Raw genomic sequence first — 18,823 nt, forward strand, 5'->3', positions numbered from 1 at the left:
GTACAACATTTGATGACTGACTGAATGTAGGAGAAAGGAAGAAGCAGCGAGGGGTGGCTGACATTAAAAAAAAGAAAAAAAAAAAAAAGGAAAAGAAAAAAAAAGGAAATCATAAGGCAGCTTTATTTTTAAGTGAATAAATAGGCTTATTGTTAACAGATATATTTTAGGAAATTATTCTAACTACTGTGCTTGGCTGGGGCTAAAGTCTCAACAATATTATTCTGACTCAAGGCAGTGCAGAGAGGCCTTCCCAGGGCCTGAAGCTTGCACAGTAAATTTCAGGCAGTGCCCAGAACACAATGGATCTGGAACTCCAGTCTAAACAAATAAACATAACTAGAACAATCTAGGAGGAAGAAATGAGACAATGTGTCATGGACGTTTCTAAACAAAGCGAACCCAGAAATACTCATCACTCTAACGTGCATCATGGGAAATGACACGACTTTATGCTTCATCAGAAACATCTGGAGTCGGTTTCAAGAAGGCCCTGAGTTCTAATCTACTGCTGCTCAAATGCACCTGGCCTTCAGAACCCTGCCCATCCCGCCCGCAAGTTCCCATGAGCCTCCACCCCTTATCACTCTTCCTGGCTCCTGGCTATGTTTTAGACTGCTTTGCTGGGGTCTTCTTCTGCTGATTGATCTTTTCACTGGTCAACAAAGTGTTTTTTGAGGGTTGGCACCAGGGTGCTGAGACGTCACAGTGAGCAGAACGAAGTCGGGCTCTGGCCTCGCGGATATCGCGGGGGAGGCCCAGGTCCTGCCTTGCTGGCTCTCTGCTGGCGAATGCATCAGTTCCAGAGCTGTGTTTGCGATGGTAGTTGAGTGGGTTGACTCCTCTACACTGATAACCTCCCAATCCACATTGATAGTTCTGAGTCCTTCCCTGATTGCAAAACTCACATTTGCTGCATTCCTGGACACTTCCACGGGGCTATATTGCTGGGACCTTGAATTTAGGATGACCTGAGCTGAGTCTATCACAATCCTCCAATAAGAGTGTTCCCCTCTCATGCCTTCTCTGAAGGCTAATGAGCAAATGACAGTCCTAGACACCCAGATGAGAAATGTCAGCCACCCCTTGCTGCTTCTTCCTTTCTCCTACATTCAGTCGTCAAATGTCATTAACTATACCTCCACAATCACTCTTGCATCTCTATGCTCTCATTATCTATAACTTAAGCTACTGTAAAAGCATCCTAACTGACTTTTTTTGCCTCATGCCTCCTTAATCCATCTCTGCATTGCTATTGGAGTAACTTCCTAAACTCCAGGTTGGCTCATCTTACTCCTTTAAAACTGTCCTCCTCTCCCATGCCTATAGAGTAATGGTGGAAAAAAATGAAGAGGATGGCCGGGCGCGGTGGCTCAAGCCTGTAATCCCAGCACTTTGGGAGGCCGAGACGGGCGGATCACGAGGTCAGGAGATCGAGACCATCCTGGCTAACGCAGTGAAACCCCGTCTCTACTAAAAAATACAAAAAAATAGCTGGGCGAGGTGGCGGGCGCCTGTAGTCCCAGCTACTCGGGAGGCTGAGGCAGGAGAATGGCGTAAACCCGGGAGGCGGAGCTTGCAGTGAGCTGAGATCCGGCCACTACACTCCAGCCCGGGCGACAGCGCGAGACTCCCTCTCGGGAAAAAAAAAAAAAAAAAAAAAAAAAAAAAAAAAAAAAAAAAATGAAGAGGATGTTGATAGTGGCTCAAGTTTGAAGATGATGATGGGACAATTTTTACTGAGCCCTACTGTGTACCAGCGACTTTAAGTACTTCGCATGTATCTTATTTAAATTTTAAATATGCCAATGAGGCGATTACAATGACTGTCATCCATTTATGGATAAAGAAACTAACGAAAGCATGCCATGGCCGGGCGCGGTGGCTCACGCCTGTAATCCCAGCACTTTGGGAGGCGGAGGCGGGCAGATCACCTGAGCTTGGGAGTTTGAGACCAGCCTAGCCAACATGGAGAAACCCCATCTCTATTAAAAATACAAAATTAGCCGGGCGTGGTGGTGTATGCCTGTAATCCCAGCTATTCAGGAGGCCGAGGCAGCAGAATTACTTGAACCTGGGAGGCGGAGGTTGCGGGAAGCCTAGATCGCACCATTGCACTCCAGCCTGGGCAAAAAGAGTGAAACTGTCACAAAAAAAAAAAAAAAAAAAGAAAGAAAGAAAGAAAGCATGCCATGCCATAAAGAAAAAATAAAGCATGCCATGCCATTTAACAACTCAAATTCCCCCTCTATTTTTGGAGACAGAGTATCACTCTGTCACCCAGGCTGGAGTGCAGTGGTGCGATCTCGGCTCACTGCAAGCTCTGTCTCCTGGGTTCACGCCATTCTCCTGCCTCAGCCTCCCCAGTAGCTGGGACTACAGGTGCCCGCCACCGTGCCCAGCTAATTTTTTGTATTTTCAGTAGACATGGGGTTTCACCATGTTAGCCAGGATGGTCTTGATCTCCTGACCTCGTGATCCACCTGCCTCGGCCTCCCAAAGTGCTGGGATTGCAGGCGTGAGCCACTGCACCCGGTCGAAATCTGACATTTCAACTGTAAGTCAGAAACTTAAAACAGATCAAAATGTACTAAGGTCTACATTTTGCAAACATTAGGCAGCAAAGCCACTATTCTTCTAGAATAAAAAGGATAAGTTACTTGCCTGAATGACCATCAAGATATCTTTAGTCTCCAATATATTATCTCTAAGTCCACACCCAGATGAGGAGTGCTGGGGAATTCCAATTCTAGGTCTGGACCAGCAAATTTCTGGGCAATGGAGAAGCAAGCCACACATCAAAGGGACTGTTATCAGAAGTCAACTGAGAACTAGTCACACCTGCAATTCCATTCCTGCAACAAATCCATGATAAGAGCACAAGAAATGCCAAACTGAGTCAATGCCAGTCAGTCTGGCTAACTCAGGATTCTGTGTTATTACAGGAACAGAGCATGGTCGTCCGTGTTCATGGGAGGAGGGGAAGGAAGGCGAGATATATATATATGTGTGTGTGTGTGTGTGTATATTATATATATTTAAAGATCAATAATATATATGATATACATATACAATAATATATAACATATGTATTATGTATATTTTTAAAGATTCTGCAAAACTTCCAATTAAAAAAATAATTTATCATTTATGAGTTAGCCACAAATTTACTTAAACCTTTTTTTTTTTGAGACAGAGCCTAGCTCTATTGCCCAGGCTGGAATGCAGTGGCACAATCTTGGCTCACTGCAACCCCCGCCTCCTGGGTTCAGGAGGTTCTCCTGCCTCAGCCTCCCGAGTAGCTGGGATTATAGGCACCTGCCACCACGCCTGGCTAATTTTTGTATTTTTAGTAGAGATGTGGTTTCACCATGTTGGCTAGGCTGGTCTCGAACTCCTGACCTCAAGTGATCTGCCCACCTCGGCTTCCCAAAGTGTTGGGATTACATGCATGAGCCACTGCACCTGGCCTTATTCTGTTTTGAAGGTGTGGTTGAAGTTCCCTCAGCTTCTTCCTGAACAGATTACTAATTTTTCCCTCAAGTATTGTTTTTCCAGAAAGCCCACTTCCATGTTTACAGTATTCGGGAGGTGAACGGAATTCAGAAGAGACACTGAAGTGTCTTTTCCTCTAGCGTGAACACACCACCTCTGAGTGACTACCACTGGGGAAGGCTCCACTTCCTTCCCTGCGTCCACTCACCGGGCCTTTTTCTTCTGCTTGTGCCTGGACTCAATAATGCCAACAATGGCTTCCTCTTCATAGGTGTGGCCACACACTTTATTTTTCACTGGCTTCTTCATTTCCAACTGTAATCAAGGAGATGTTGGGCTTTCAGGAATGATAATCATCAACTTCCAGTAGCTGTTTTGTCCTAGTCCTGAGCTTTCTATGTTTAACTTCCCATTCTCATGGCTTTAGATAATTATTAGGCTTTAGATAAGGAAATGCAGGGAATCCAGTGGCAGTACTGTCACTTGGCCTGTAGGCCATGACTTTAGTCCTGGATCCTTAAGGGCACGATTTAGTGACAGCTCTCTCCAGCCCAAGAACCTCCCGTGGATACTCTTCAACCCCCAGCACTTTTCTTTACTCCCTCCTTAACTCCCTAAGTGACATCAAACCAGAAAGCAAACAGGAATCTTTCTGCCTCTGTGAAGTGAATCATGTTTCTTTCAGGGGAAGGAGGAGGAAGCGGTACCAGCGTAATGGGGCACATGAAGTTGGTCTGACTTTGGGTCACAATCATCTCTTCATCCACTCCTTCTGTTCCGTCAGCTTCTCTGTCGGCTTGAAGACCATCTAGAGGAAAATGGACAGTTGATAAGCCTCCCTGGTCTAACGTCAAAGAAAAGGAAGGAGTGGAAGGAAAGGAGGCGAAGAGTTTCTGGGGGTGAATTTGGTGTTGGCCCCCATGTAGGGACTGGATGCATAGAAACTCTTCTGCTTTTCAGAGAACACTACGGGGTACCTCATTCTGACTATTTTTGATAAGGAAACTGAGGCTCAGAGCAGTTAAAAAAACTCTTTTTTAAAGTTATACAGAAAGTGACCAAGAGAGTGGCTTCAGAGTCAGAGAACCGACCTAGTTATCTCTTTCTTGTCCAGTGGTGAGACATTAGGCTAGCAAGGTGCGCTTTTTTAAAGCCTCTGCTTTACAGGCTTGTGGCAAAGATTAAAAGAGATGAAGAATGTGGTATGCTTTGCACAGCTCATGGTACAAAGGAATAATCAATAAACAGTCATTACTATTAGGTAGTGCAGGGCTTCTCAAACTTTTTAGTTGTAGGTATGAACTCTTTGAAGCTTTTTTCTATGTGGGTTATATTTATCAATATTTAGCAGATTAGACATTAAGACTGAGGAATTTAAAATTCATTAAAAAATAACAATAAAGTCAGTTGCAGTGGCTCACGCCTTTAATCTCAGCACTTTGGGAGGCCGAGGTGGGCGGATCATGAAGTCAAGAGATCGAGACCATCCTGGCCAAAATGGTGAAACCCCATCTCTACCAAAACTACAAAAATTAGCTGGGTGTGGTGGCACGTGCCTGTAGTCCCAGCTATTCAGGAGGCTGGGGCAGGAGAATCGCCTGAACCCAGAAGGTGGAGGTTGCGGTGGGCCGAGATCCCGCCATTGCACTCCAGTCTGGTGACAGAGCAAGACTCTGTCTCAAAAAAAAAAAAAAAAAAAAAAAAAAAAAAAAAAAATTAAAAATAACAATAATCCCACTACATATTACCATAAACAACATTTTAAAAGTTAAAATTATATTTCCAGAACATCCCCCCGATACACACAGACATACATAGTGAGAAGAATGGCACTGTTTTCCATTCTTATAAATATCTTGAATGTCTGGCTTCATAGCAGCCAGTTGGATTTTGATATCTGCATATGCATTCAATCTGTCACAATATCACATATCCTGTAGTCTCTGGGAAAACTCACTCATGAAAAGAATGAGCGTGAAACAGGCAGATGAGATCATACTATTATTATAAAGAAGTTTTGACCTTATGGACACTCCAAAAGACCCTTGGAGTACACTAGAGTTCCCTGGCCTGCACTTTGAGAACTGCTGAGCGATAGTGACAGGACTGGCTTTAAACAGAGCATGAGCTGCTTCTGAAACTGATGTTCTTTGCATTACATCCCATTTGCCCCCAACTGAAAAAAACAAAACAAAACAAAAGAAAACAAAAAACAGATGATAGACAACCTTTGAATGGGATGATGGGAGAGTATCTCACATGAAAGCCATTCTCTCTGAAGAAAAGATACTTGTAATTTTGCACAGAAGTTAAAGATCAATAGCTTTTTTTTTTTTTTTTTGAAATGGAGTCCCGCTCTGTCGCCCAGGCTGGAGTGCAATGGTGTGATCTTGGCTCACTGCAACCTCCGCCTCCCAGGTTCAAGTGATTCGCCTGCCTCAGCCTCCTGAGTAGCTGGGGGTATAGGTGCACAACACCACGCCTGGCTAATTTTTGTATTTTTAGTAGAGATGGAGTTTCACCATATTGGCCGGGCTGGTCTCGAACTCCTGACCTTAGGTGATCTACCTGCCTTGGCCTCCCAAAGTGCTGGGATTACAGGATAAGCCATGGGGCCTGGCCAAAATATCAGTAACTTTCTAAACATGTGTTGATGGTGTAGTCCTTTCTCCTTCCTTCTCCTTTCCCTTCCCTACTCTTTTCTCCCTTCCCTTCCTTCTTTAATTTTGGCAAAATAATACAGACATAAAAATGGCTTTCCTCTTAATGTATGAGAGGAAGCCCTTGTTTCTGGTTCAGGTGGTGTGGCATAACTTTCGGTACCACAGAACTGATGCCTGTGGGCCATTACCTAGGCCAGATGAGGTGTTTGTTTGCAAAGGCACTAGTGATTGAGTATCCCTTATCCGAAATGCTTGGGACCAGAAGTGTTTCGGATTTCGGACTTTGAAATATTTGCATATGCATGATGAAATATCTTGGGGGATGGGACCCAAGTCTAAACATGAATTTCATTTACGTTTCATATAAAGCTTATGCACATAGCCTGAAGCTAATTTTATACAGTATTTTTAACACTCGTGTGTACTTGATGCATGAGGTCAGATGTGCAATTTTCTGCTTGTGGCGTCATGTTGGTGCTCAAAAAGTTTTGGATTTTGGAGCATTGTGGGTTTTGGATTTGGGGATTAGGGATGCTCAAGCTGTACTGAGGGGCAGGGAAAGGGCTGCGGAGCTCTCATTCAAGGTAACCTAGTGAATTAATTGCAACACAGGGATTCTGCCTCCAACTACTTTGAGAGTCACCTTCTTGGAGTACCCTAAGGAGGCCATTCTTTCCGGAGAAGGAGGATGCGCACTTCTGGGCCTGGAGAAAGACCTCTGTGAGGGCCAGGAGGGAAGGCACAGGGTGGGCCTGGGGTCAGTGCGAGGAGGCAGAGGGTCATGACCAGTGTATTGGAGGAAGGGGGAGACATTCATTCTCTTGAGATTGAGCAGGGAGCAAGAAGACTGGTGTATTTGTATGCCAGCTTGCTGTCCCCTAAACCAGCTCTCATTCTTTGAAGAAGGCAGTGAAGATCTCAGGGCTCGGGCATAACCAGTCAGAGCATTTTTAACCACTGGGCATTAAGGTGCAGTGCCTCGGGGCTTCCAGCTTTTCAGGGAGCTAAACAAACGTCTGAGACCTTAAAAACCATTGATTGGCTTCAAAACAGAGTAACAATAGTACTGAAATTACCAAATGTTAAAGGTCTGTGCAAATGTGAAGTTAACTTCATTAATTGTTGATTTGGTAATCAAAAATACATAATTTGGAAGCGATATGTAGGGCTGGATTTACTTCTTCATAAACTCAATTTTGACAGCAAGGCTGGGTGCAGTGGCTCATGCCTGTAATCCCAGCACTTTGAGAGGCCGAAGCATGTGGTTCACCTGAGGTCAGGAGTTCGAGACCAGCCTAACCAACACGGTGAAACCCCATCTCCACTAAAAATACAAAAAATCCTCCAGGTGTGGTGGTGGGCGCCTGTAGTCCCAGCTACTCCGGACGCTGAGGCAGGAGAATGGTGTGAACCCGGGAGGCGGAGCTTGCAGTGAGCCGAGATCGCGCCACTGCATTCCAGCCTGGGTGACAGAGCAAGACTCCATCTCAAAAAAAAAAGAAAATACAAAAATTAGCTGGGTGTGGTGGTGGGCGCCTATAACCTGAGATACTTGGGAGGCTGAGACAGGAGAATTGGTTGAACCTGGGAGGTGGAGGTTGCAGTGAGCGGAGATCATGCCATTGCATTCCAGCCTGAGTGACAGAGACAGAGTCTTGCTCTTGTTGCCCAGGTTGGAGTGCAATGGCATGATCTTGGCTCACTGCAACCTCCGCCTCCCGGGTTCAAGCAATTCTCCTGCCTCAGCCTCCCGAATAGCTGGGATTACAGGTGTCCGCCACCAGGCCCAGCTAATTTTTGTATTTTTAGTGGAGACGGGGTTTCACCATGTTGGCCACCCTGGTCTTGAACTCCTGACCTTGTGAGCCGCCTGCCTCGGCCTCCTGAAGTGCTGGGATTACAGGTGTGAGCCACCGCGCCTGTCCTAAAATGATATTTAATAGGGCAGGTACCACATTTAGTATGTTTGCTTTGGGGTGGGGTCTCTGGAAATTATATTGCTCATGGCTATGATGGGTTTTCATGCTTCTCAGGGCCTGTCTTTGGAATTCCTAGTGCAAGAGTTAGACTCCTAAGAGAGTCCCTTTATCAGTCTACTGACTCTTCACCATGGCTTGGGAAAGTTGGACAGGTAAGGAGAAAAGCCAAGGAGAAGGCCAGGAGCCGTCTTTCCCTTGAATTCACTTCTCAAAGCCTCCTCCTATGGGCTGCTGCCTCCCATTTCTGATCGTGTGTTTAAGAGCAAAAATAAAAGTAGCTCTTTCTTAATTTTGTACACCATTTATTCTGAACTGATGGCTGGTTTCTGACTGTATAGTTGTACCATAGAATTCACCAGAAAATCTGTTAGATGAATAACAGAGTTCAGCTGATGTGAAAGACTGTGGGTTTGTTTTCCTATTTTTAAATTTCAAAAGGTAGAGGAAGTAAGAAAGCACAACTCAAATGCAATGTCTACCACTAGGGAAGGCTGAGTGGGGAACTTCAAAATTGTAGGTGGCTACCAGCATCAGTGATCACGAAAGAAAAAGGTAACAAAAGTGAGACTGGGGAAGAATGTCACGAGTGAGTAAGAGACCACAGACCAAGAGTCTAAAAAGAGAAAGATTCTCAATAACTAAACTTCCCTAGAGACAGAACATTTCCTCACTCTCAATCTATATTTATAGAAATTGACATTAGCGTTGGGATTCTCCATTGCGCTAACAAAAGGTCACATCTGGCAATAAGTATCACTTACACTGATTTAGATGACCCAAAGACAAACCTTTGTGATAAGCCTGGTAAAAGGAAGATGGGAGAGAAAATATTGATCATCCACTAGAAACACAGAAGTTTTAAAGTTGAGGTTATCTATCTGTCCGAAGTCTCGCATTTACCTGAGAAAAATGAGATCCAAAGAAAGTATAGGTTTTGTCCAAAGTCACGCAGGAATTTAATAAATCAATGTGTTGTTCTATTTTCTCTGACTGGTTCATTTGAATACTAAAATCTGTGTATTGGTTCTGGGAGCTCCTCTGCTCCCAATTTTTTTTTTTTTTTTTTTTGAGACAGAGTTTCACTCTTGTCGCCCAGGCTGGAGTGCAATGTCGCGATCTCAGCTCACCGCAACCTCTGCCTCCCGGGTTCAAGCCATTCTCCTGCCTCAGCCTCCCGGGTAGCTGGGATTACAGGCACGCACCACCACCCTGACTAATTTTGTATTTTTAGTAGAGGCGGGGTTTCTCCATGTTGGTCAGGCTGGTCGCGAACTGCTGACCTCAGTTGATCTGCCCGCCTTGGCCTCCCAAAATGCTGGGATTACAGGCGTGAGCCACCGCACCCAGCCCCAAATTGTTATTTCATTGATAATAATACCTCAAATTTACTGAATGTTATATAGCAGCTACTGTGCTAAGCACATCATATATATTATTTCATTTACTCCTAACAAAATACCCATGAAGAATAACTGTGTTGTTATTCCTATTGTGTAGCAAGAAAATTTAAGCCCCACAATATAAATATATTTTTTTGAGATGGAGTCTTGCTCTGTTGCCCAAGCTAGAGTTGCAGTGGCACAATCTCGGCTCACTGCAACCTCTGCCTCCTGGGTTCAAGTGATTCTCGTGTCTCAGCCTCCCGAGTAGCTGGGATTACAGGCGCCCACCACCATGCCTGGTTAATTTTGTATATTTTTAGTAGAGATGGGGTTTCACTATGTTGGCCAGGCTGATATCGAACTCCTGACCTCAAGTGATCTGCCTGTCTCAGCCTCCCAAAGTGTTGGGATTACAGGTGTGAGCCACCATGCCCGGCCAACCCCACAATATTTTTAAGGCAAGTGTAGAAAATATCTGCTTTATAATAAAGCAACAATTGGATTAAATCAGTTTAATCTTTAGTAAAGAGGTTACAAAATTTTCCTAACTATAAGTAGAAAAGCAAGCAAACTAGTCATATTATTTTCTATATACATAGACGATATTGTTAGAAGCATATGCCACCCGTCCAACTTCTGACCAATGGACTGATCTCGGACCTCTACTTGTGCCGAGGCAGGAAGCCTGCATAAGAACTAACATTTACAGCACACCCATGAGGGATGGAGCAAGGTAGAGTTAGGTAACTTGAATATGTCTTTTTTTTTTTTAATGTCACAAAATGAACACCAAAAGGAAGAAGAAACCCTGGATATGTTTGAAGTAGTATTTCCAAAGGTCTACAAATATGGTCCAATAATGTAAAATTGGATGGGACGTGCAGTGAGGGCAATGATTGGACCCCAAAATGTAAGTTCCCAGTTTTTGTGGCTAGTCAGTTATGACTCAGGGAAGGGCCAAGCAGCTCTGCCTTTGATCCTCCTCTTCTCAGTCACAAGCCACCGACTTGCTCAAAGCCAAAGCCTTGAATCATTCTTGGTTATTCCCTTTTCTTCATTCCTCACATCCAATCCACTGGCAGGTTCTGCTGACTCTGGTTCTACACCATATTCCAAATCCAGCCCCTTCCAAACCACTACTGCCGCCTGCCCAGCACTCTGCGGTTGCTTCCTAACTAGTGTCCCTCATGAAGGGCCACAGCCTCCCACGTCCGCCTCTTGCAGTGGCCTAGACAGCCCCAGTGACTCTGTCCCTGACAACCTAATATGGTTTGGCTGTGTCCCCACCCAAATCTCATCTTGAATTCCCATGCATTGTGGGAGGGACCCAATGCGAGGCAATTGAATCATGGGGGCAGGTCTTTCCCATGCTGTTCTTGTGGCAGTGAATAAGTCTCACAAGATCTGATGGTTTTAAAAAGGGGAGTGTCCCTGCACAAGCTCTCTCTCTCTTTGCCTGCCACCATCCATGTAAGATGTGACTTGCTCCTCCTTGTCTTCTGCCATGATTGTGAGGCCTCCCCAGCCATGTGGAACGTTAAGTCCATTAAACCTCTTTTTCTTCCCAGTCTCAGGTGTGTCTTTATCAGTAGCATGAAAATGGATTAATACGCAACCTCTCTGCTCAGTTGTCCTGTCTCCCACCATGCTCAAGGCACACTTGCCTTTTCTGTTTCTGGAACATGCCAAGCTCCTCCTGTCTTTGGGCCTTAACACTAACCTGTCTGGAATGCTCTTCCTCCTGCTCTGTGCCTGTCCTACTCCTTCTTGTCATTTTAAAATGTCAGTTTAAATGTCATCTCCTTGGCGAAGCCTTCTCTGATGTCCCAAGCTAAAGAAGCCACACAGACTTACTCTATCACACCACTCTTGTTCTCTGCACAGCACATGTCCATAAGTGCTATTTTTCTGCCTTTCTTCCCCACTCCCCCTCCTTCGTTCTTTTCCAAGAAAGCAGGGCCTTCATTCTCTTGCTCACGGATGTTTCCTAGAGTCTAAAATAGTCCTTGGCATAGGGTAGTAGGTGTTCAATAAACATCTGACAAGCAAAGTGGCTCATCCAACAAGGCAGGAGTGGGCATACTTTTCACAAGATTACACTTAACATATTTAGCAGACGTGGCAACACAAACACATACACACATCCTCACACAATGATGATTTTATAGGTTTTAGCCAAATGACAGAGAGGACTTCACTCTCGCTCGGGGTGCAGTCCTGGACCCTGAATTACATGTCAAAGGCAGGAAGTAAATATAAGCTTGAAAATTACAGTAGGCTGTGCGGTAATTACAAAGGAGAATCCAGACATGGTCTTGTGGTCAGAATATACATTTGGTACTGGCCACACACAGCCCTAGCATTAGTCACTTGTCTGTCTTCAGGCATCCCAAATTTGGCTACCAGTTAGAAAGTTTTATGCCAGCTGGGAATAAAATTTGATTGCTATGTACTTTTTCAATTAGGCTGGAACATTTTTTTTTCTTTTCTTTTCTTTTTCTTTTTTAAATAGAGACAAGCTCTCACTATGTTGCTGAAGCTGGTCTTGAAACTCCTGGCCTCAAGGGATCCTCCCACTTTGGCCTTCCAAAGTTCTGGGATTGTAGGCATGAGCCACCATGCCCGGCCTAAGCCTGAACATTTTCCTGAAATCACTTTTCTCTTGAAACTATGAAAGTAGCATATGAAGAAAATACTTCACAAATATGTTTTGCCTGCTTGAAATGCTTATTAGACTGCCCATATTATTTTACTTGCATTATTCCAAAGACAGTTTATTTGGAAAGGCTGAGCTGGTGCCTGGAAAATTTGGGGGCCATGCTAATGTGCAAAAGCACACTGATTCCAAGTTTGAAATTCTTTAGTTATAGCATGTGAGTATGTATCTGTGCCAATCCCTGATTTGTTTCTCCTACTCAGTAACCTATCGCTGGGACTACCAGTGACCCCACCTGTGGACTCAGACACATCTTAGGCTCTAAGTGGAAAATGAGATATTCAGTAGGCTCAGTTCTTTTGGTTTGGAATTAAGAGCTCTGTGGGGTGTGTGTGTGTGTGTGTGTGTGTGTTTTGCTTTGAGATCCACTCCTTGGTACTCTTGGGTGTCCAGCTTTGTACCTCAGTTTCCTCATGGGACTGGTGGCCTGTCCTGACTGCTAGCTGTTTGGTTGGGCCATGTTGCCATTTCCCTTCTGCAGGAAACTGAATCCTAGGTTCCTGTATTAGTCCGTTCTGACACTGCTAAACAAGACACACCCAAGACTGGGTAATATTTAAAGGAAAGAGGTTTAATGGAACTCAAAGTTCCACATGGCTGCAGAGGCCTCATAATCATGGAGGAAGATGAAGGAAGAGCAAAAGAACATCTGACATGGCGGCAGGCAAGAGAGATGAGAACCAAGTGAAAGGGGTTTCCTCTTATAAAACCATCAGATCTCATGAGACTCATTCATTACCACGAGAAAAGTAGGGGTGACACCACCCCCATGATTCAGTTATCTCCCACTGGGTCCCTCTCACAACACATGGGAATTATGGGAGCTACAATTCAAGATGGGATTTGGGTGGGGACACAGCCAAACCGTATCAGTTCCAATACTCCCTGGTACCAGCTAAGACTCTGCTGTATGTGAAGAGCCTTTGCAGAATTCAGATGGAGATCATGATCAGATACTGCCTACACAATGAAAGATTCCCTAGATGTTACAACCCTCACAGGACGGCAAAGTTCAACAAACATAAATTTCAACAAAAATACTTGAACACAGGTTGGATTAATATAATGTAATTAGAAAAATGGCTAGAACACAATAAGGATCTGATATGTTACTTACTTTGTATATGCATTTATTAAAATCAACATTATATACTTCTGTAATTATAAAACTGCTACTGCTATTATTATTATTATTTTTACCACTGTTATGAGCTAGACATGCTTGGTATTGGTGAAAAATAATCCCTGCCTTCAGGGAGCTCAGTCACACAGAACAGACACCTACAAAGCAAAGTGTTCTTGTGAAGGTCATGCACATACAAGATACTGTGGAAGGAAGATCTCGAGAGAGAACAGGGTCAGCCTCTCTACAGAGCTGATGTCTGATCTGGGTCAATGAGGAGGATCCTTCGACGTACATTTTCTAAACAACTCTACTGCTCCCTTAAATGTGAGCATTTCATTCATTGCTCACATTCTGATCAATGTCCTTCCTCCTTTTCTTCTCTTAACTATAATCCATCCTCATCTCAGATTCTATGTACGTGGAGAAGCTATCTTTATCTAGTCTACCCCAATGCAACTCAATCCACCCAACCCAACCTCCATAGCCAATCTCCTTTCGTTGCAATCTCATGATATCCACTGTCTATACCACACTCTTTTAGCCCAAACTTCTTTCTTATTCTGTTGTTTCATGTGAATGGAACTCTCTTTTCCAGATACACTGAAAGCTCTTTGAGGACAAGCACTGTGTGTTCAAGTGAAGCTAACTCAACTAGACTTGCATTTATTGAACACTTGCTCTGTGCCATGCACTACACCAAATTCCAGGTATAGATAAAAAGAAGAATAAGATTCAGTCTGGTAGGAGAGACAGATATGAATATTTACATCCTGTGTGATGAGTGAAATGTATAAATTTTGTACAAAGTACATAAGTATCTCTGGAGATAGGGTGAAGATTCAAGGTGAACTAGAAGAAGGTAATGACTCAGCCAGGCTCTCTAGGGAGGTGTGATAAGAAGGAAGGAAGGATATTGAGGCAATGAGGATTACAGTATTTAGGAACATGGGCTCTGGAAACAGGCCTGCTTGGATTTGCCTGGTTCTATCACTTTATCAGCTGGGTGCTCTTGGGCAAATTACTCTTTCTTTGTCTCAATCTTCTCAGCTATGAAATGGAGATACTAATGGTACTTACTTCATAGTGCTGTCTGAGGATTAAGTGAGTTAATGTATGAAAAGTTCTTAGCATGGTTCCTGGCAAATAGCAAGCTGTAGATAGCTCACACAGCACTATCAGCATCTTCAATTTTTTTTCTGTCAGCTTCCACTTCCATGGCTCTTTCGACACACTCCTCTGAAGATTATGAAAGTAAACTGAATGAAGAGTTTCCTCCAAATGAGCTGACATGTTAGTAAGATATACCCTTTCATGTTATCATGTGCTTATAATTTATCTACTGTTGTTTCAGACATGTCCTTTGTCCTCAGCTGACATCATGTTATTAATTTGCCTCCAGTTATTAAATACTGTCCAAATATTAGATTTAAAATAATCAAAACCCAGCACATTCAACTGGTAGGACAAAAATCAGTCAGTTAAGATTTGGTCATACAATATCCACTTCAAACCAATAAACGCTGGAAATACTCCCAAACTGAGCACCTGCATTTAATACCTCTTAGAAGAAAAGGCTTGATGATCATCTCTCGGTCACCAAGCAGAAACAGAAAATCTAATGCACACATTCTATTTATTTTATCTGGGTAATGAACTAGGAAGACCACATAATAGGGAAAGTCTGATTAGCCAGCATTGAGAAGGTCTACAACTTTCCATTATTTACATCCACAGTAAAGTCTGAAGAAAGCAAAGATCAGAAGATAAGGAGTGCCCTTTGCACTCTTCTTATGTTCTCTTATTTTAGAGAGTTTTAAGTACCACCTGTGCAGGTGCCCAAGACAGTACATGCAAGTTGTTCATATACCCTGTTCATTCTCCATCTTTATCTTGATTCTGTCTCCTCCTCATTTTCACTGCTGCTGTCCTACTTCAAACCCCCAGCATTTCCAATTTGGATTACTGAAAAAGTTCTTTATTCATCTCTCTGCCTCAGTCTCCCCAGTCTATTCTTTCTATTACAGCTGGTCATCTTTCTAAAACATGGCCTTTTTTTTTTTTTTTTTTTTTTTTTTGAGACAGAGTTTCCCTCTTGTAGGCTAGGCTGGAGTGCAATCTTGGCTCACTGCAACCTTTGCCTCCCAGCTTCAAGTGATTCTCCTGCCTCAGCTTCCTGAGCAGCTGGTATTACAGGTATGCGCCACCACGCTCGGCTAATTTTTTGTATTTCTAGTAGAGACGGGGTTTTGCCATGTTGGGTAGGCTGCTCTTGAACTCCTGCCCTCAAGTGATCTGCCTGCCTTGGCCACCCAAAGTGCTGGGATTACAGGCATGAACCACCACGCCTGGCTGACCATGGCATTCTAAGCATGACAAGACTCTTCACTAGTTGGCCCCAGAGTAAGTATCCTCATTTCCTACTCTACGCACTTCAATCCTACACCCCATATCCATCCCAGACTGACTACAGTTCACCTATATTTAGCATGTTAGTTTGTGCTTCTGCTGCTATCTGTTCACCTAGCAATCTCTGACTACCTTTCAAGACTCAATTCAGGCAGTTCCTCTGCGGAGTGCCAAAGCAGAGGTGATTCCTCCTTAGGACTGCAGGGTACCTTTTGTACCTACTGTAATCATTTGTTTACTTCTCTATCTTCCCTACCAGAATGAGGATTCCTTAAGGGAAGGAACTGTCTGATTCAGCTTCATGTTCTCAGAGAGCCAGGCAATGTACAGGAACTTATAAATGTTTGGTGAATGAATGGTTGCCGAAGTAAGAGAATGCTTTGAATACTGTCATGTACAAATTTACCACAATAAGATGATGAAAATAGTGAAGAGAATTGTTTTGAAGACAAATATCTTAGAATAAGACAATTTGGTCCTTGAGCTAATTACTGATTTTCCAGAAAGCAAGCCATATTATGCCGTGTAGGTCATACTATTGCACATTCTCTGTTTCACTTCCATACAAAAGCAAATTACCAAAAAGAAAGATGATGGAGGTCACATTGGTGTAAGAAATAAACTACTCCACACACGTCTTTAGATCATCTCTGATTCTCTTTCCTGGCCAGAAACCATCTATGTTCCCAGAAAAGTACAGTAGTAATCAGTTGTCAAAAATGTGGAGTTTCGGCCGGGTGCAGTAGCTCACGCCTGTAATCCCAGCACTTTGGGAGGCTGAGGCGGGCAGATCACGAGGTCAGGAGATCGAGACCATCCTGGCCAACACGGTGAAACTCCCTCTCTACTACAAACACGAATACAAAAATTTGCCCGGCATGGTGGCAAGCACCTGTAGCCCCAGCTACTCGGGAGGCTGAGGCAGGAGAATGGTGCAAACCCAGGAGGCAGAGCTTGCAGTGAGCTGAGATTGCACTACTGCACTCCAGTCTGGGCGACAGAGGGAGACTACGTCTCAAAAAAATAAAAAAAGTGGATTTTTTTTTTTTTAAGTTCGTTGACTTTACGGAGGTGGGACAGACATTCAATTACTGTTGTTTTTATAACAGAGAAACATTGGAGAAGTATAGGTATCTTATAAACTGAGAACTCTTATGACTCATAAACTTAGTTTCTCTAGAATTTTCTTGGTTTAAAAAAATCTGGTAAGTTATTAAAAATAATTTTCAACATGAGGAAATGCTTACATTACATGAAGTAAAAAAAACCTGAAATTAAAATGTATATGTAGTACTGTGTCCAGAATTGGTGGGTTCTTGGTCTCACTGACTTCGAGAATGAAGCCGTGGACCCTTGCGGTGTTACAGTTCTTAAAAGATGATGTGTCTGGAGTTTGTTCCTTCAGACGTTCAGATGTGTCTGGAGCTTCTTCCTTCTCGTGGGTTCGTGGTCTTGCTGACAGGAGTGAAACTGCAGACCTTCGTGGTATGTGTTACAGCTCTTAAAAGCTGCACATCTGGAGTAGTTCGTTCTTCCCGGTGGGTTCGTGGTCTCTCTGGCTTCGGGAGTGAGGGAGTGAAGGAGTGAAGCTGCGAACCTTCGCGGTGACTGTTACAGCTCTTAAAGGCAGCGTGGACCCAAAGACTGACTACAAGTAAAATTTATTGCAAAGAGCGAAAAAATAAACTTTCCACAGCACGGAAGATGATCGAAGCGGGGTACCGCTGGTTGGCGCCGGTAGACTGCTTTTATTTCCTTATCTGGCCCTACCCACATCCTGCTAATTGGTCTATTTTACAGAGAGCTGATTGGTCCATTTTACAGAGAGCTGATTGGACCATTTTGACAGGCTGCTGATTGGTGCATTTACAATCCTCCAGCTAGACATAGACGTTCTTCAAGTCCCCACTAGACTCAGGAGCCCAGCTGGCTTCAGCTAATGGATCCTGCACAGGGGCCCTGGGTGGAGCTGTCTGCCAGTCCCATGCTGTGCACCCACACTCCTCACCCCCTGGGCAGTTGATGGGCCCAAGGGCCAGGGGAGCAGGGGGCGGTGCTCATGGGGAAGGCTCGGGCTGCACGGGAGCCAAGGCAGGGGCATTCCGGGCATGGCGGGCTGCAGGTCCTGAGTCCTGCCCCGCGGGGAGGCAGCTAAGGCCTGGCAAGAGCTCAAGAGCTTGAGAACTCAAGCCCAGCACCGGTGGGCCAGCACTGGTAGGGGACGTGGCTCACCCACGTGGCTCACCCGGGTGCCAAGCCCCTCACTGCCCTGGGCCGCTGGTGGCCAGCCGCTCCTAGTGCAGGCCCGCTGAAGCCCGTGCTGGTGCCTGCCAGAACTCACGCTGGCCTGTGAGCGCTGCACTGCAGCCCGGGTTCCTGCGGGCACCTCTCCCTCTACACTCCCCACAAGCAGACAGAGCCGGCTTCAGCCTCGGCCAGCCCAGAGAGGGGCTCCCACAGTTCAGTGGTGGGCTAAAGGGCTCCTCAAGTGCTGCCAGAGTGGACGCCAAGGCCTAGGAGGTGCCAAGAGTGAGGGCTGCTAGCCCATTGTCAGCTCTCAGTACAATCTTATTTTATTTTATTTTTGAGATGGAGTCTTGCTCTGTAGGCCAGGCTGGAGTGCAGTGGTGCAATCTTGGCTCACTGTAGCCTCTGCCTCCTGGGTTCAAGTGACTCTCCTGCCTCAGCCTCCCAAGTAGCTGGGATTACAGGCACACGGCACCACGCCTGGCTAATTTTTGTATTTTTGGTAGAGACGGGTTTCACCATGTTGGCCAGGCTGGTCTCGAACTCCTGACCTCAGGTGATTGCCCACCTCGGCCTCCCAAAGTACTGTGCTTATAGGCACCATGACCGGCCATGATTCATCTTAAACAATGGTATATAGAAGAAAGATTGAAGGAATAGATGATGAAACGCTGCAGTCCATCCTGTGCAGGTGACATGACTACTGCATATTTGCACTAGGAGTAGAGGAATCAAGATTGAGATATTTGGAGAGTAATGATTTAGCTTGAGTTTTTTATATCTAGTACTCTTCATGAGATCAAGTAATA

The 18,823-nt window shown here is 44.6% G+C and overlaps 1 protein-coding gene across 4 annotated transcripts in view; it reads right to left on the reverse strand.

Annotated features, from left to right (window-relative positions):
- The window catches only part of LOC105468466 (NSE2 (MMS21) homolog, SMC5-SMC6 complex SUMO ligase), a 271,642-nt gene that overhangs the window by 5,689 nt on the left and 247,130 nt on the right, over positions 1-18,823 (reverse strand). For all 4 annotated transcript variants that reach the window (XM_071067839.1, XM_071067837.1, XM_071067838.1 and 1 more), the window contains 2 exons: positions 4,203-4,303; positions 3,704-3,810 (listed from right to left, as the gene is read on the reverse strand). In XM_071067839.1, the coding sequence (XP_070923940.1) occupies positions 3,704-3,810; positions 4,203-4,303 (208 nt within the window). The remainder of the gene's footprint in view (positions 1-3,703; positions 3,811-4,202; positions 4,304-18,823) is intronic.

This window comes from Macaca nemestrina, chromosome 8, assembly GCF_043159975.1.
Source record: "Macaca nemestrina isolate mMacNem1 chromosome 8, mMacNem.hap1, whole genome shotgun sequence".
NCBI classification, from domain to species: domain Eukaryota; kingdom Metazoa; phylum Chordata; class Mammalia; order Primates; family Cercopithecidae; genus Macaca; species Macaca nemestrina.